Here is an 18,443-nt window from a genome sequence, read left to right on the forward strand (position 1 = left end):
TAATGTTTTATACTGAAACAACATGGTAGACAAATTTCCTCAGACACTAAAAAATAGGTATAAACTTCCCCTAATTCCACAGTCTTTTTGATGATTTTCTCATAAGATATAAATGTACAAACATGCTATATTTAAAACATTTTTTGGAAAGTTTGAAGATGATACTAATTAAGTAAACATCTTAATTCACAGAGAGAGAAAGAGAGAGAGTGGGAAAATATAAAGGCGTCTACATAAATATGTACATATCGTATGTCATGAATTTGATATACTAAATTAATTTTAATTTCCTTGAATTAGAAATAACTCTATTTTACAGTAGATGTACCTAATATCTGTATGTTCACTCTATCACTAATAATCAGTGTTGTGTCAGTACTTATTTATTTGGTCCAGTAAAGTCTTAGACTAGCCTTATCAGTTCTTGGGACCGGTCTTTCATACTGACATTACTAGAACTGATTAAAAAAAGAAGAAGAAAAGTTTAGTGACGTTATCAAGGACCGAACTTTAAAAGTTAGAGGACTGATTTGCAGGACTGAGTTGGAATGGACCAAGAATGAACTGAACAGGACTGTAGTCTTCAGTCCTAAATGAGGACTAAAGCAACACCGCAAACAATAAGTATAGTGCATTCATTCATAGTGTACAGTGTGCGTCAGCAAATCGTAACTCGCCAATTAGAGCTCTATAGAGCCATTATTACTTGCAATCGATGTTGGATTACTTTAAAAAATTGTTTCAAAATTTATTAGGTTTCATATTATTGGTTGCGATACGTTAACAAACAACGAAAATGGAGGCTACAAATCAACAGATTCCCGATGTTCTCCGCGCTCATCAAGGTGTACAAGGCCCACACTGGAGGCCATCGTGGCTGCAGAAGGAGGAAATTTTGAGAAATAATGGTTCATATTACAAGGCATAATATATGTATGATACTATGATCATCTTGTTCTTGATAAAGTTGATTTAAATCAACTTATAGAAAACGGTACGATTTTCTTCCGCACATTGTATCAGAATATATTTAAAAGCATACTAATAAAACAATTAAGTACTATTTTGTAACATAAAACACTGATTACAAAATTTTCTCACATAAATACTTCTCATATTTACGTAATATGCATATTATATCCTTTTAAAAAACGACGGTTGTATATTGTTTTAAAAAGATTTATATTTTCTATATGTACATAAATAATAAATTTAAAAATCCCCTCATGCAACCATAAAAAAAATGAAGTAAGGTTCTTTATGTATAATGCAAAAATAAATCACAAATAACCATAGGTTAAAACAGGGCTTCTTAACAGTTTTTGTGCGCTGGGCAAAATGATATTAAATGATCATCTTGCAGGGCACACTAATGAAACATTGGCTTTAATTTTAATTCTACAGTAAATAATATCAAGATGATCAAAGTCTTTGACTTTTGAATATTTTTATTTATACAATGTATAGTTCTAAGAACTGTAAATTACTCCTGAATTCGGAGCTATTTTATAAAAGTTCTCATCCAGACTCGTTGTGGTAATCTGATCAAAGTACTCATAACTGATTTTAATACGATATTTATTATTCGCTACATCCATCTCAGCGAAAACAGACTTGCATAATTAATTAAGATAAAAATAGGACCAATCCAGGGAACACTGAAATCGGTCGTTGAATTGATTTTACTCTTGAATAATTTAGCATAGAGGTAATGTTGTAATACGTTTTATGAAAAAAAATAGAATATTATCCAGCACTGGTAGAAACAATTAGTGGCAAAATTCTATCCCCAAATTATTGGTAGTGCATATGAGTCATGCCATAAAAACACAACTTAGGTTAATTATACCAACATCACATGCATCTATTCTTATTTTCTTATTGTCATTAAATAATTTTTGTGGGTCGCCTCTTGAGAATTCTTGAGTTAAAAGACACAAAGCTTGACCAATCATTAACGATAGTTCATATATTATGCGAAGGTTTATAAAGATAATTTTACGACTAGCTTTTAGAAATAAACAAAGATCATATGTATTTTAATTTCAACTGTTTTCTGAGTTGACTCTTGTATGGTTTAAAGTAGCTGCCTCATCTACTTATGAATTCAAAAAGGGTATGACAGAGGATTTTTATATTAATTTATCCAGAATTTCCATTCAATAAATAATATATATGATATCTATAGAGAATGAAATATTTCCTTCTCTAAGATAGTATCTAAATAATAACGCCGCACATAATAGCAAACAGTTGGCAACAAAAATACAAAAGGCTAGCTAACATTTTTTTTTTTTTCAAATTATCCATTTTAAAAGAAATAAACCAAAAGTAGGAGGGAACTTATTATTCTGAGCAAGATATTAACACCACAATGATCTATTAAAAATGAACGAAGATGAATGATAGTAATAATCTACAACAGTTTTTCCTTTTATAACTTAAAATATGTTATTTTCCTTACTTTTTACATTATCCATATGATACAATAAAAAGGATGAAACAGAAAAAGTAAAAAAATGCATTAGTTGTCATAACAAACATAGCTACGCCCGCTAATAAATTTAGGAAATGTTTTTAAAATTTGAATATTTTGAAGACTTTTCGAGAAAGTAGATCATTAATAAGGTCGATAATAATTTGGAACAAATAAAAAATATAAGTAACTGAAAAAAACTGGTAAAATAACATTAAAAGAAAATATTTTATTTGATAGTGTTCGACTTATCTGTAGTATACTAAAAAATATCTATAATGTACCATTCAACTTTGATAGGTTTCTTTGATCAGTAGTGTAATATTTCTTATCAAATTTTTTTTAGCTTATAACATTTTTAAACATGATCCCTATATTCTTTAAAAAAAATCTCGTGAATCCAAAGAACATTTTTCCAACAATTAAGCCTGTTTTGTTACGAAAAAATATTCTTATTTGATGTTATATTTATTCAGTCTTCCACTTCCATTTGCTGAGTAGTGGCAGTAGCAAATAAAGATTGATTGCTTTCTAAAATTTATAATTAATTTTCTGAGGTCATGATTTTTCTAAATGCCTTCCTTGAAATTTCTTACAAATTAAAATACTATATATGACATTCCTCATAATGAAGAGGCCCCTTAATTATATATTTAAAGGAATCCAGCATTAGAGATTTATCGGTATTTAAAGGATAAGTCTAATCATCACTAACTTTTTCTATGGTCTTTATCTATTTCTCTTTACCTTGAAATTAAATTGGAACATATGTGGACATAATAAATTCTTTTTTTTTTATAACATAGTTGAAGTTTTTTAAATCTCAGTGTAATACAACGATCTGATCATTCTCACAAAAATTAAGCTTTAATCCATTTTAAGAGAAAAACAGCTCTCAAAAATAATATATTCATATTCCATTCAAGGGAGTAAGTATTTTAATTTATAGAAAATAAAAAGGGAATGTTATGACGAGTATTGTATAGCACGGTGGAAATATTTTTCTGTGTTTCTATCCATCTCTTGTCTAATCCATGCTAATTCCTAATGTTAAGATCTGAGCAATAAACTACTAACTATATGGTAGCAATTGAGTACCAAGCATATAAAAGAATAATTATACAAATAATAATCAAATAATTTCTAAATAACGTTGCATATAGCTGTTAAACCGTTTTTCAAAAATATTAGCTCATATTCGGCATTGTACAATTGGCAACAAAATGATTTCTGGTTTTTATTTGTTAAACTCGAGTGTATAATTACTTTTGGAATCTGTGTTTCATCCTAAATTAAGTGATCAAAGATTTTGATTTTATTTCCGTCTACCCTTTTAATGGAGTTGTTGTTTTTAATTTGTGTAAATTTGTTGTAAATTATTGGATATCTGATTATGTTGAATAAAAAGCTTGTCTTGAAATAAGTAAAAAAATTTGCTTAATTTTTCAGCTGTATGCAAATATTAGATTAGTTTTTTTATATATAAACTAATTCAATTAGAATTAAACACTTATATATATGGTGGTCAATTGAAATCTGGCCACTTACTAGTTAATGAGGGTTGAGTGATTGAAATAATTCATATTTCGATATATTAAAGCATAAACAGTTAGTAACAAAACAAAAAAAAAAGATCTGAGTTCTCTAGCTTACGTACAAGTCGAGAAAATCACTCTTGAACGTGATCGACGAATTTCCATTCGCGTACTCCAAGCAGTTGGGTGTCTCCAGAACCACTTTTTACGCCCTCAGCAAGTCCAAAACAAAAAGAAAGGAAGACAAGGTATGTCAAAAAGCCCAAACTGGACCCACAAGAGCTAAAGAAATCAACCTAGGCCAATCCCCTCAAGTCCATGAGGGTCCATGCAGGAGATTTCGGTATTTCTCACCAGACTGTCCGGAGATTTATCAAAAAAGTGAGTGTAAAGAGCCTTGTGAGGGTGGAGAGGCCATTTTTGACACCAGCAATGAAAGATACCCATCTCCTCCGTTGCGGGACTCTTTTAAATTAGTCTTTTGTGTTCTTTTTTTGCCACTTTTGCTCCCTACAGCCCTGATACCAACCCCCTCGACTACACCTTTTGGGTGCATGTAGAGGGGAAGCTCCAGTGTCCTTCCTCTAAACACCAAGGCCCTAAAAGCCATTGTCAGCCAGCATCGGGCCGCCATGACAGAGAACTACATCTGCAGCGTTTGTCAGACCTTCTGCCGCTGCCTGGAAGCCATAATTTTTTCGAAGGGCGGCTACATAAATGATTAAGAGAGCTCAGACACACATCTACTTATGGTATTAATTTTGTTGAAATTCTATTGATAATTAGTAAATTATATCTTGTTGAATTTTAAAATTCAAAGTATTCAGATTTTAATGAACCACTCGATATATATATATATATATCAAATCATTTACAATACAATAAAACTACAGAAGGCTCAAAGTAGGAAACTTAATCCACTGAAAAAAATATACCTATTCAATTTATTTCTTTACACCAAAAGAATAAGGATAATTTAGAGTCTTTCAATACAGACATCAATACGATGGTGTAAATTATGAGGAAAAAAGAAATAAATTAGAAATGCACAAGTTCTATCTTCATAAATAACTCATTCACGCCTATTTAAAAGAATTATAAATTATAATGCAAATATTTTAAGGAGAAAATTAGGAGATAGAGAACGTTCTCAAGTTCATGTGGTGAAGTAAATATAAATCCTGGAACGGCAATGTCCAAAAAAGTGTGTAAAATGTAATTTATTGTTATAAAAGTGTCAGAGAATGAAAAAAACACGACTAGAAAGGGTTAGAAATCAAAGATTCCAGGGGGGATTCAATCTACACTTCTCAGTAAACTGATAAGACTCTATTGTACAAAAATAGTTGCTTGGGAAACTGAAGCTTAGCCACGTATAAAAGATATAGAGAATAATACAATACACATACAGGGTCGTTTCTAGCTATTAAGAAACCCTTCGCAGTTGTTGTTTTTTTTGTCAATCTACCTAGTTTAATCATAGTAAAGATATCTGTCTTCATAGTACATATATCCGTGAATCTCAACCTATTCATCACGGTAGAGCCTTCTATCATTTTTTAATGGCTTCCAGAATAAAAACCATGCTCAACCAAATGTTTTATATATTATTTACTAGCAGTAGTATCCGGCACTGCACGGAGTAATTAGGCGTCGACTGAAAGAAACATTTTTCTTTAACAATTTAAAAGATAACTCTCCAAGGAATCCTTAATGTTACTCTCCGTATGAGTATACTCAATACAATAATACCTATATCAATTCATATATTGTGTTCTGTCGTCAAGAATGAAAGAATAATATTAATAATAATAGTTTTGAGAAAAAAAAAAATGTTAAGATGACTGAAGAGTATTTTAGTCTTTAGAGTCCTCATTAATAAAAACAAACAAACTTCATTTTAATATACAAGTGTTTATATTTAATTCAAATCTTAACATGTTAGTATGAACAAGCAAATTAATTATGATATACATAAAAGACCAATGACAAGAGATGAACAGAAATAGTGCTCTTGTTGAAAATGCATACATCTGCAATATTTCATTTATACAACATTATTATTTCTTATATCATGAATATTTAAATGATTTACATCTGGGAACACTATATACCGTGTATAGACGTTCGATGCTATATGCACACACCTGCGATATTTCATTAATAAGACTACATTATTATGCCTTAGATCAAAATATGTTTATGATATACATGATGGACCACCATTTAGACTGCTCAGTATATGACTTTTTATCATAAATTCAAAAACACAGAAAGACAAACATTGCTGTATTAATATAGATGTAATTTCTCGCGGGCCCTTGAAGATGCAAAAGAGCTCAGAAGAACCCTAATTGAGAATCGCTGCATTATACCACTATTATTATAGAATGAAATATCTTATTTTTACCTTCAAGGTAATAGCTCCAAGCGAGTGATCGGTATTGGTCTATGTGGGCAACACCTCTCTATAAAGAAAAAAGTGAAACACACTAGATATAAAAAAATGGGCCTAAACCAGTATTGCATTTAGGAGGATTTTGCAGATAAGTGTGTGATGCAAGTGTTTGAATGTAAAAATATGAGATATTTCGAATATAAGTCGAATAAAGCAAAATCAAAGATCAATTATTCATTTTTAAAAATATCCCATCTAATGTTGGATCAATTCTAAGACGAAGACCTAAGGACCGATTTGACGGCCTATAATAATAAGTTCTAGCCCACACCATCTAATTTAAACTTCTTGTCTCTTTGAAAGATGTTATGTTGAACAGCTGAAAGGACTTAGTAACCACGTCATTCCAACTATTATAATTAGCATAAAACACAGATGAGGACCAGTCCTTGAACTGACCAATGTTATTAAAACAGGACTGCAGTTTTTTTAGACCAATCCAACACTAATATCATCTCAATTCCTGCCTAATCTGCTGAAACTACCCGACTGCACAATCGTCCATGAAGTTGAAAATTGTACGAAATAATAATAGTAAGATTTTCTTCTACCAGCCCAACATGCTATAAAATCAACACTGACTTGATGGATTAGGGGCCTTATACTCAGTTATGTATATTTTCATACAAACAGGATGAAATATCAATATACCGCTTCTTCAACAGAAGTGGAACTGTTACATAACTAGGAACGGAATCTTTTTTGAAGTAATTAAGATTAATATACATATTTAAAAAGTAAAATAACAATGTTAGACAGAGTGGTGTAATACATATTACACACACATCTGACGTTAAGTAATAATATAAAGAGAAATTTCACTTTTAGTTATTTGGTTCCATACTTCTTTACACATACACATTATTAGTAGTATAGAGTCAGGATAACCTTAATTTTGTGGCTAGGGCATGCTATAAAGCCTTTAATTAAGGAATTTATTTTCTTTTTTTAAAAGAGAATCCATCGTGTACCATGAAAGTACCTACAAAAAAATTCGCCTTACTATTTGAAAAATAGATAAATCTCTTAGGTACATAGAATCTCGTGACTCATAGTCATTTAAATTTACTTACAGTTTCCTTCTATGAATAATCATTATTACTGTTGGATCCGTCTAAGAAACTAAAAGGACTTATGTTCTATCAGTCCGGTGCTTATAAAAATTTTCAGTGATAAAAATCCGTATTTGTCTTTTATGGTAACTAAAACAGCTGAAATGGCCTATGTAGTTACTAACTGTGTCCTGTCAGTTGTTCAACATAACATATTTGAAGAGACAAGATAGATAAAGTTTAAAGAAGGAGTTGTGATCCCTAGAACTTAATACTATACGTTATAGCTTTAATTTATTATTATTTTAGTTCTAATATTTTTTAATCCTAGCCAGGAATGAAAAATAGCTAGGACTGAGGCATAGGTCCTTAGGAACGTTTAATGCTTTAAAAAATCGCTCAATCGCTCAAAAAATGGAGTCATTTTGACCTTTTTTTGTGTGAAAATTATTCATTTTCCTATACTGCTATGAAATAAATTTAGATATTTTGGATTCTAGTTCGATTACACAAGAGTTTTTGAATATATTTTTCGAGAGAAAATCCACTTGCAAAAACCTCCCTTTATTAGGCTCTCTTTTTGGGAGTAAAACAATGTATATGATGCAATCAGAGCTCTAATTACACTATTGGATTTGTAAGAGAGCCGTATTCTGACAACAGCCGATCAGAGAAAGGGAAAATTCGGCCCAAGATTGAATTTTGAATAATCACCCTTGAATCTTCCAACAAAGGAGAAATACCTTTGCTTCAAATTTGCAAAAACCTGAACTTCCATTTATGCAAAAGGTTGGACATAAAATCAATGGTGGTGATAATGAGATGCTTCCTTTCTAACAAGACTCCTGAGGATCTCGTCAATTTTAAATTAATGTGGACGTTCCGGTGTCTTTTAGTATGTTTAAAACTACCAATACTGATCGAAGGCAAAAATGACCTGAGGAAAATCATTTTATAATCTCGATCGGTAGATATGATATAGCAAAATTTAACAATAAATTATGATAAATATAAAGTAACACTCATTGGTTTAAATTTTCCTTACAAATCTATATATGAATTTGAATACCAATTTCTCAATTTTGATATTGTGGGTGCTCATTTTTCAAAGAATTCACGCTCTTTTTTTGGCTCCTTTTGGCCAAAAAATCGATCAAAAATCATAACTCTAATAATCATCAACACAAATATCATCATTATACCTAATGTATTATATAATATTTATAAAAACAGAACTTCTTTTCAAATTACATATGTAAATATGAATATGTAATTAAGTAAATTAACAAACTTTCTACATATGTATAAGATTTTTTTATTTGCTTCATGGAATTTAAAGACGTCGGGAGGCAGATTCCCTTCTTCTTTGCCTATATAATACCCTGTATGCTATACATACTGTAAGTAAATACCATAAAAACCGTCAATTCGTTTTTTATTATTATTTTGAATAGCTGTAAAATCACAAATATTTATTTTGTTTGAATCAAATAATAACTTACAATAATTGAAATTTTGAAAGTTCTGTCCTTGATTTATTTCTCTTTCTCAACTAACATAATATAATGATGTACATTTGTTGAAAGCAATGCCTTATGGCTTTACTTTTCTAGCTGTATGTATTTTGATAAATGGAATAGTGTTGGGCTTAGGTCTGGAAATCATAGGACGGTCTGACACCATTATAATTTGTATTGCACCAAACATATTCGGTTATTTAAAGAACTTTGATCTGGATCGATCTTAAGAAAAAAAGTTATAGATCATGACCCCAAGTCAAAGGTCTGACCCCGTGGTATGGACCTAAATATCAGTCCAAATCAGTGGAAAAAAAATCACTTGAGACCGATCCGAAAAAAATTAGTCAAATACCGAGTCTTAACATAAGTAGGTTCCAGGGACATCTTTGGTACTCGTACTTAATTGTATTTTTGATCCTATAATTTAGTACTTATACTTAAGTACTCGTGAAACTCGAATACTAATATTTGGTTTAAAAAGAAGTACTTATCAATACTTACAAACTAAGTATTTTCGATAGAAAATTATGAAAAAGATTTCACTTATTTCCTTTAAAAATGTTTTAAAAACAATAGATATTTTCATCCATTGTAATATGTATGTACTAGATCGAACTATCACCTTAAAATGATCAGAACTGTCCTTTCCATTTAAAACAATAAACTGCCTTAATTGCAAGGATCTCCTAAGGTAACTTCCAGTAATTTACTTCCTATAAAACTCATCAAATGAGATAAAAAAAAAAGAATTGGTTAATATATGTATTCTTTGTAGCACTTCAACTTCTACCGAAATATATTACAGATATTTGTAAATTACTGAAATACCTCAAAAAATAACCCTCATACATGTACTTAAAATTTCAATAAAGTATAGGGTGTACTTAAAAGTCTTTGACCACCTCGATTGTGCTGCAAATATCCAAGCGCAACAGATCAGAATGAAGCTGTATAGGAAAATCTTAAAATACTTTCTTATTTACTCATTATGAACATTATTATTTATTAATATGATTTCCACCACATTTAGTTATAGCCTCTACACGAGATCGAAAGGTAGTACATAGTTTAGTAATGTAATTCTTGGACTTCAAAGAGGCTTCAAAGTTGTTGATGTTACTAGCGTAAACTCTACAAGGTTTGGACTTTATATGCAACCATATTAAAAAGTCCAAAAGGATTCAGATCAGGGGACAGAGGAGAGCAAAAGTCTCGTGGGCAGAAATTCATGTTTTTTTATTTTATTGGTCAACAACTTCTAGGTCGATCCTTGAGACTTCTTTATTCTCCACTAGCTTTCTGACCTTGTACACAGTATAACGGTTAACCTTTATCCTCTTAATACTTTCAGAGTTGCTATGGCCGGTGCGGAGCAATGTTGCAGTCTCTAACCTTCTTGCTTCCATTTTTATTAACAATTAACATATGATCATATTACAATACTTAGAAACGCTGAAGAAATCCAGCTTCAGGTGGTATAAATGGGAAAAGTTGATTGGAACTTTACAAACCCTCTTAAATCATCGTCATATTGATGATCAAAAACTTTTTGAACACACGGCATTTCTACATAGCCCTATCCTTGGTAGATACTATGTCTTCTATTATAATATAAAAACCTGAGCTATCAATGTACATGTGTATGTATTTACCTACACATGTATCTGGGAAGATTTACTTTTGAATGTTGATAAGTTTCTAATTTCAGAGCAAATAAACAATGATCTAATATTTAATCATTTTAAGGTTACCTTAATTAAGTATGTATCACTCCGTCTCATCTGTCAGACAATGAAAGGTTTTATTTATATTATGTACAACTGATACTTACCTTCCAGAAGATTATTTGTAGATATTATGACAAATGGAATTTTGAGGGGGTTTGTAATGTCGTCTCCTTTTATGAAGAACTTTCATTAAATTATTAATAAAATGGAATTTATCTAATTATTAAGACTATAGTCTTCACCTTGAAAGTAAATAAATAAGCCAAATATTATCATCATGAGTATATAAGTTATAGTAGTTGATATTGATGATTGGATAAACATTAAATATTTTCATATCTATAATTAAAAATACCGTGTTGAAAACAGAATTAACTGACAAGCGCATTAAGTTCAATTTGCCCTCCAGATGATGAACTTTCATCATACATATTTAAAGAAAGAAAAAAATAAACCAAGGATGTCTAGAGTCTTCGTACAAAGTGAACAACCGAAATTTCGTGGACTTTTTTTCTTGGCAGTCATATAACTAAGACTTTTCCTCATTTGTATGTACATCATACATATGAGGCCTTGATGATAAAGATTTGTATGATGAGATAGATACATATTTTCCACTTAATCATTTTTATTTCCATTCAGAGATTATGATAATGAACCAATTATTCAGTACTTGCTGATTCATTCCATGCCTATCTAGTAAATTAACGTAATATGGGGATAGGGATGATTCATAAAATATGTCCTCCCGTAAATTAAAAGTAAAGAAACCGAAAATCAACGTGATCACTTTAACAATTGGATTTTGTTTTGGAGGGAAGCAGCTTAGCTATCATGACGTTGTATCAGATCAGCTACAGGTAGCCATGTGAGAAAGGAAATAAACACAAACTCACTTCGTATATAGCAAGAACATAGAGGCTGGAGCACCACCTATGTCTATCTTCACTTTTACTACGAGTCCAACAAGGACTTAAACTTATAACTCCACAGCAAACCCTTATTGTAACTCTCATTCTTTTATTGGTACACACTAGACAATACTTAATATTTATCAGGTCCGCCAAAACAGCTTTGGAATATAATTTTTTTTGTACTGATTACCAATTAGAAAAAACTGCTCCCACTTTTTAAGACGTATTTTATAAACCTCTGGATATGGATTACTCATAGAAGAAATATCCAGGAGTCACTTTAAAAATTGAATTCTTCTCTCTCAAAAATAAAAACCAAAAAGAATGAGTGATCTTTAAAGAAAACTTCCATATTTTTATTTTGTGAATAAAGGTTACATAATAAAAGGTCATGGACGCAGTAAATTATCCCAATACTTTACGCACAGAAACTTTCCAATTTTAAAATATAATTATTTTTGTTAAAGTAATAATACTTGTAATAATAGCAATAATAATAATTAGAAGGAAAATGACTTGATTTGATTTTATATTTATTTTGTTGAGAGTTTAAAAAAAGACTCTAACAACGATTCCCAAGGATTCCAACTATTCCTGCTTGCCTTCGAACCCTTCTCTGATTCCCATCTCTTTTCCTCTTTCCATAAAAAGAATGTATGATTTATGAAGGGGAAGAATCATTTATCTACTCAAATAAATATGAAGCATTTAACATGAAGGGGGTCAAAAAGGATTTGGGAAGGAAACTGCCAAGAAAACATTCATGACTTTGAGCTAAATGACATTTAATATTTACATAAAATATAATATACCTTTTGTACATAATTGAGAAGAAATGTCCTTAACGGGAATTATTTTCCTCTCATAATCATGATAAAGTTAACTGTGAATTTCTACAAAGTTGTTTTTTTTGTTTTTGTTGTTGTCGTTTTTTACTCGAGTAGGGATTTTTTTAATTATCATACATACATTTTATACATCAATCGAGCTGGAATTTATGTATATGTATGATTGTTAAGTGATGGAAATCAAATCTTTTTGAATACGTGTCAATTGTCATATCCTTCTTTCTATATAGAGTTTTGAAATATCTTAATAATAACTACTTTTATTGATGGAAAGTTTTTGGTACTTTCATATCCCGAAAAATAATTTGAAATTTTATACGTCACTTCTATAGATTATACATTTTGTATTTCATAGTGGGCTATATCCCACTGAGTACTAAATATGAGAGTTCCTTATTAGATTCCCTATTTTCTCCAAATTTGTGCTCTATTAATGAGAAAAAGTTCGCAAGAGCAAAGGAATGAAGCATTTCTAACATTACTAGCTTCTTATATCATCTTTGTAAACTATCGAAAAATGAATGCATATGGTATAACTGTTAGGATTCAAGGGTAAGATTCTAATGCCATTAGGATATTTTCAGTCGTTGAAGAAACATTATAATACATTTGTTTGCCATGATGATCTATAAACAACCCAGTGATACTTTGATACTTGTACGATACTCGACTAAATCGACTATTCGACTAAAAAAAAAATAGAATCCAAATTGTTTCTGAGGTTTAATTTTTTTTTGGAACACAAACAATTTTCAATTTGTACTTCCTTTTTGTGTAACTTATTCATGGGTAGAGTTGTAAAAACGAGAGACTCTCTAATGGGTTTTTGAATATAATGTAAACAAATTATGCCCAGATTTTATACAACCCCAAAATATTTAATGAATGTAGGGACATCTTTGAATGGTCTTCTTCCTCCGCCCCACTAAAAAAATCATAATTGCGCCTCTGACTCAAGGTATCAAGGAAATACCTAGGAACAACAGCATTTATGAACTGCAACATGCAGTTCATAAAAAAATCATAGTACTTAATTCATTGCTGTCTCACTCTGAATGATTTGCACTTAATGAATTATTTTTATGAGAAAAAGTAGTCGGTCACGAATTGTATATAATCAAGGTGAATGTCAAAAAGAAGGGAAAAAATCCCGAATAAATAACAACAAACAAACCGTATGGTCTTTATTGAATAGATTTTCAGTATTTAGCAAAAAAACTATATTTATAAGTTTTCTCAAAAAAATTTGCGTAATTTTTTACTCCTTAATGTTTTATATGTAGTAGTTATAGTCTCATGACCTTGATTTTAAATAACAAAAGTAGTACATATACATTTATCCTATACTTTATTTACTTATTTTTTTAACTTTTCAAGTTCAAACATTGTCTTTATAAATTTTATATCTCTATATACAACCACATGTAACTTATTTATAAAATAATATATATTTATATAAATGTAACTGAAGACGATTTCCATTTTTCAAGGCTATATAAAAATAAAATATAAAACATTATATTTATAATGAATGACACTGCCATCTGTTTGAGCTGCTCAATCCTCATACATTCCTTGATTATTCATAATTTAGGGTGTTGCAAGATGCATTCATAAATACATAATATACCATCTAACAATCATGTTGTAAAAAAATGAAAAGTTAGATTTGTAAATACAGGGCAAGGTACGTGAAGATATATTTTAGTTTATAAACTCAATATACATTTATTAATTAGGATAAAATTTTGTGAAAATGTTTGCAATAAAAATTCTAAATAGCCAGCCTTTACTCAGATTACATGGTGGAGACAAAGAGGTACTTGGAGAGAGGAGGTACAGACAAAGTTGTTCACCGTTAAGGCGTGGACGTTATCCACTGCTCCCAAAATGACCGTATTTTAGGCAAGATCATTGATAGCATCCCTCAGGAGCACCGCATCATCACCAGGTGCCAAAAGCCGCCCAGTGACATGGTCTGGGCTGGTATTATTTCAAACAGGAAAAAGATACCCCTCATTTTCATTGGGAGGGTGTACAGATAAAACAACACGTCTACAAGGCCATGTCGTTCGACAAGATCCTTCTCTGGCTTCGTGACACATATGGTGATGCCCCTTACATCTTCAGCCAAGAATTGCAAAAAGTGTTCAGTACTGAATCAAAAGAAAATTTCAAGAGCTTCTGGGAAAATAATAGGTGGTTTCCTAGAAGCCTTGATCAGAGTCCCATTAACTTTTCCATGTGACCCATCCTTGAGTCCAGGGATATTCCAAAGACAATCCCACCAAATACACTTTGAAGCGTGTTATTATTCAAAAATGGGTTAATATCTCTGAAGTAAATATCTACACTGTCTCTGCCCAACTGCCTCTTCGTCTCCACCATTTTATCAAAAGTTTTTTTCTTTTTTTTTTTAAATTAAATTATATTACAATTTATTCATTTTCCCAAAAGTGTATGCCAATATATAAATTCATATTGAATTTATAAACTAAAACATATATTCACGAACTTATTCCTCAGCCTGTATATAACGTCGTTACCTTTATTGTAAAGGGACAAAGAACCAAAATGAGTTTGTTGTCACCCAACAGAGATTGAATATTAGGTGAGCTGAAATATAGGCCGCAAAATTAGGATTCAAAAGAAAAAGAAGAACCTAAATTTAGTTTAAAAAAAAATTGTTTTCTTCAAAAAAAAAAAAAAATTAATCACATTGGGACTTTGAAGCAACCTACAAAAAATACTCATCTTTATACAATCATTTTTTTTTTTTTAATCAATAACAGAGGGGCGCTAAAATTTACAGATGGTCTCTCCTCTGAAACTCATGCTACTCCACCAATGTTTGCCCATTCGTGTATCTTGTATTATCATTGTATGGAATTATTTACTACTTATAGGAGTTAGTTCGAACTCAACATATCAACATACCAAAACCTGATAAAGGGAGGCAGAAAAACGACAGCTGACAACAAAAGACATCGTATATTTTTATGTTAGTGTAATCTACAAAAAATAAATGGGTTGGTTGGTTTTTTTCTTCACTTTATGAAGTCCAATTTTATGCACTTACACTCATAGATAGGTACTTTATGTATGTAAATAGGTATCATAACCATAGTACAACCCCTAAAAAAGTCTTCCTATTTTTGGGTTGATTGTCCTTTCGTGAGGTTCTTGAACTCTGTAATAAAACATTAAATATTACATATATAATATCACTATTATATTCTACAATATTACAAGCTCTTCATCTATCCAATGGTAAGAAGGAGATAGAAGCCATGTAGAGCAACCATGATCAAGGTCAAGTCAAAGGGACAACGTCGTCTGTTCCCCTTCCCTCTCTTCTTTCGTTGCTCCATTTGCTTCGATTTCTAACCCAAAGAAAGAGAGAGAGAGAGAGAGATAAATAGTGATAACTACAGGTTTGTATTAGGGCTCTATTTGTCTTACAAACTTAGTAACTAATGAATTATTCATAATAATAATACTATTATGTTTATTTTTTAAAAAATAGTAAAAATATATTATATAAATATATTTATTCTGCGGTTTTTGTGGGTTGTTTCTTCAATTATTATTTTTATTCTTATTTTTACAAAAAAAAAAAAAAGTAAACTATTTGGAAATTCACATAGCAGGAGCCCTTCACGATTGAGAAAAAAAGTCCGAGCTCTCCCGCCTTTCTGACTGCTTTATTAGGATGTGTACCCTGAAATAAGCGTCTCAGTTGTAAAACACCACTGTATAGGAAAATATATAAAAAGTACGTTGTAAGTTAAAAGTATTCATTCACTGTGATAGAAACCAAACGGGTAGATATGTATGAAAAATTACATTTCCTCTACTCAACGACTCCTAGCTACTCCGAGGTTCCAGCAATCATCGGAGTAGCAATAGTCGTCACTTATTTTTTATTTATAAAAGAAGAAGAAAAAAAAAATTACATACAAATAAAATATGGGAGTTAAAAAGTTTCATTTAATATTTTTGAAAGTGATTTTTTCTTTTCGTTCCGTGTTTTTCTTCTTCTTTTTTTTTTAATATAATATTCTGGTCTACCTCATTGCGTGTGCTGAACCAAGAAATCCTGATGGTTGAATGTACATAATTATACACCACTCTTTCTTTTCTTTCTACATTGCTTGAGCGCCTATATCTAGGTCAAAGCAAGAAATAGTAATCAATTTAAGGAGTTGAAGGCACGCCGGGTGGACCCGAAGGGGATTTTAATTTTTTTTTCTTTTGACTAAAATTCATTTGAAATATTTAGTTTAATTTGATTCTTCTTCGAATCCTGATCCTTCAAAATAGATAGAGACTCTGTCAAAAAGCACAACCAATAAATATACTTCATTTAATTTATTTTCTTCATATAGAATCAAATCCTTACATCAAGCAAAATGTCAGCCGAATCTGCATTAGTTAGCACTGCCATGGATTTCTTGGCCCGAGCCTCATCCACCTCCGAAGTCCTTACTTTGAACTTGACAAATCTATTGATCCTTATCCTTCTTAAGGGTATCATTGTAGCTTTTGCTCTCTTCGGAGCCTTCGGTAATGGAAAAGCCCGTTCCTCTGACAATACCCCTGCTTCCATTAAACAATCCGACTTGACTGGTGGAATGTGCTTCATGATGTATGCCTCCGGAGATGTTGAAAAATTGTCTTGCATCCAAAGATCTGCTTGCGAAGACCCCAAAACTGCATCTGACTACCTTACTGCTGCTAAAATGTGGTACAAGATCCACAAGTTGATGAAGTAAGTTCAAACCAGTGGATTTGTAGTTCCAAAATATATTATATCTCATTCCTTTACTTATTCCCTCTCTTTAGAATCGTTCCTTTTGATGGCAAGTATTTCGATATCATCAGCTCCATTGAAGAAGCTTCCAACCACTCTCTTGATGGAGGTGACTGCGGCAAATACGAATGGTAATTCAATTCCACTCACTCATTTGCTCAATCAACCAAAATTAATTCAAATCAAAAAAACAAAAAAAAACCAACAGCTATCAACATATCAGAAGAAGACATGAGAAGAACATCCTGTAAAAAAAAGTGACTTTCCAAAATGAAGATTTTTTTCATTCAAAGTGCAAGTGAAAATTTTAAAAAAAAGTGTCACAGTTGTGAAGAAGAAGTTATAAGAGACATTTTGCGGTGATGAAGAGAAAAAAAAATTAAGGTCCAATACATGAATGAATGAGTCTCATGCCTTTCATTTTGAATGGAGGACATCTACGGAAGAACCTCCTAATACTTCTTCTTTCCATAAAAATGTGTTTGGAGGCCACTGTTCAACATGCCTGAAAAAGGAACGCTTGCTCCTACGCACTACATATTTCCAATGAAAATCCTTGATTTTAATTCCTTTTCAAAAACTTACCATCAACGCACGTCTGCCAGACCACCACTGCACTGGCTCTACCTTTTTAATATTCCTTATATTAAAAATCATACCATTTAAGTCTATATTTTATAAATATAGGCGCCTCTTTTTTAAATACTTAACTTGAGGAACCAATAAGTTAATAATTATTGTTTGCTATTCCTTAATCATCGATCCTACCTATTATAATCCCTATCTCTCAGACACAAATGAATTTATAATTATCTCTTCTTTTTTTTACATTTATAGTGCTATTTTTATTATGTCATATATTTAATATTATGTTTGTGATGGTCATGAAAAAATTTTCCAAGTTGCTATTTATCACCTTTTTGATATTATGTAATGATCATAGGTAGATACAAAAAAAAACAATAAATTGAAAAAAAGCCCCCGAAAAAAAATCTCACCTATGTTCCATTCCTCCAGATCTATGTATACATATATATAGTCATTATATATATATATATATATATAATTATATAATTATATTTTTTTTTTTTACAGAAGTT

General features: G+C 30.9%; 1 protein-coding gene and 1 long non-coding RNA gene across 5 annotated transcripts; one reads left to right on the forward strand and one right to left on the reverse strand.

Moving 5' to 3' along the window:
• Positions 1 to 13,997: 13,997 nt before the first annotated feature.
• On the reverse strand, positions 13,998 to 15,995 carry LOC121122107 (uncharacterized). Its single transcript, XR_005865700.2, has 3 exons — positions 15,780 to 15,995; positions 15,077 to 15,720; positions 13,998 to 14,163 (listed from the first exon to the last, which is right to left on the reverse strand). It is a non-coding gene; the product is annotated as an uncharacterized lncRNA (long non-coding RNA).
• Positions 15,996 to 16,216: 221 nt separating this feature from the next.
• Positions 16,217 to 18,335, forward strand: LOC121122106 (uncharacterized). Of its 4 annotated transcripts, none has more exons than XM_040717116.2 (3): positions 16,217 to 16,305; positions 16,919 to 17,301; positions 17,376 to 18,335. In XM_040717116.2, the coding sequence occupies exons 2-3, from the start codon at positions 16,943 to 16,945 to the stop codon at positions 17,476 to 17,478; spliced, it is 462 nt and encodes a 153-aa protein (XP_040573050.1). In that variant the 5' UTR covers positions 16,217 to 16,305; positions 16,919 to 16,942; the 3' UTR covers positions 17,479 to 18,335. The 4 variants fall into 4 exon arrangements, with proteins under 4 accessions (XP_040573050.1, XP_040573051.1, XP_040573048.1 ...); XM_040717117.2 differs by having other exon boundaries at positions 16,240 to 16,312; XM_040717114.2 differs by having other exon boundaries at positions 16,274 to 16,362.
• The last annotated feature ends 108 nt before the right edge of the window (positions 18,336 to 18,443 follow it).

The sequence above is a fragment of the Lepeophtheirus salmonis genome, chromosome 7 (genome assembly GCF_016086655.4).
Source record: "Lepeophtheirus salmonis chromosome 7, UVic_Lsal_1.4, whole genome shotgun sequence".
NCBI lineage: Eukaryota > Metazoa > Arthropoda > Copepoda > Siphonostomatoida > Caligidae > Lepeophtheirus > Lepeophtheirus salmonis.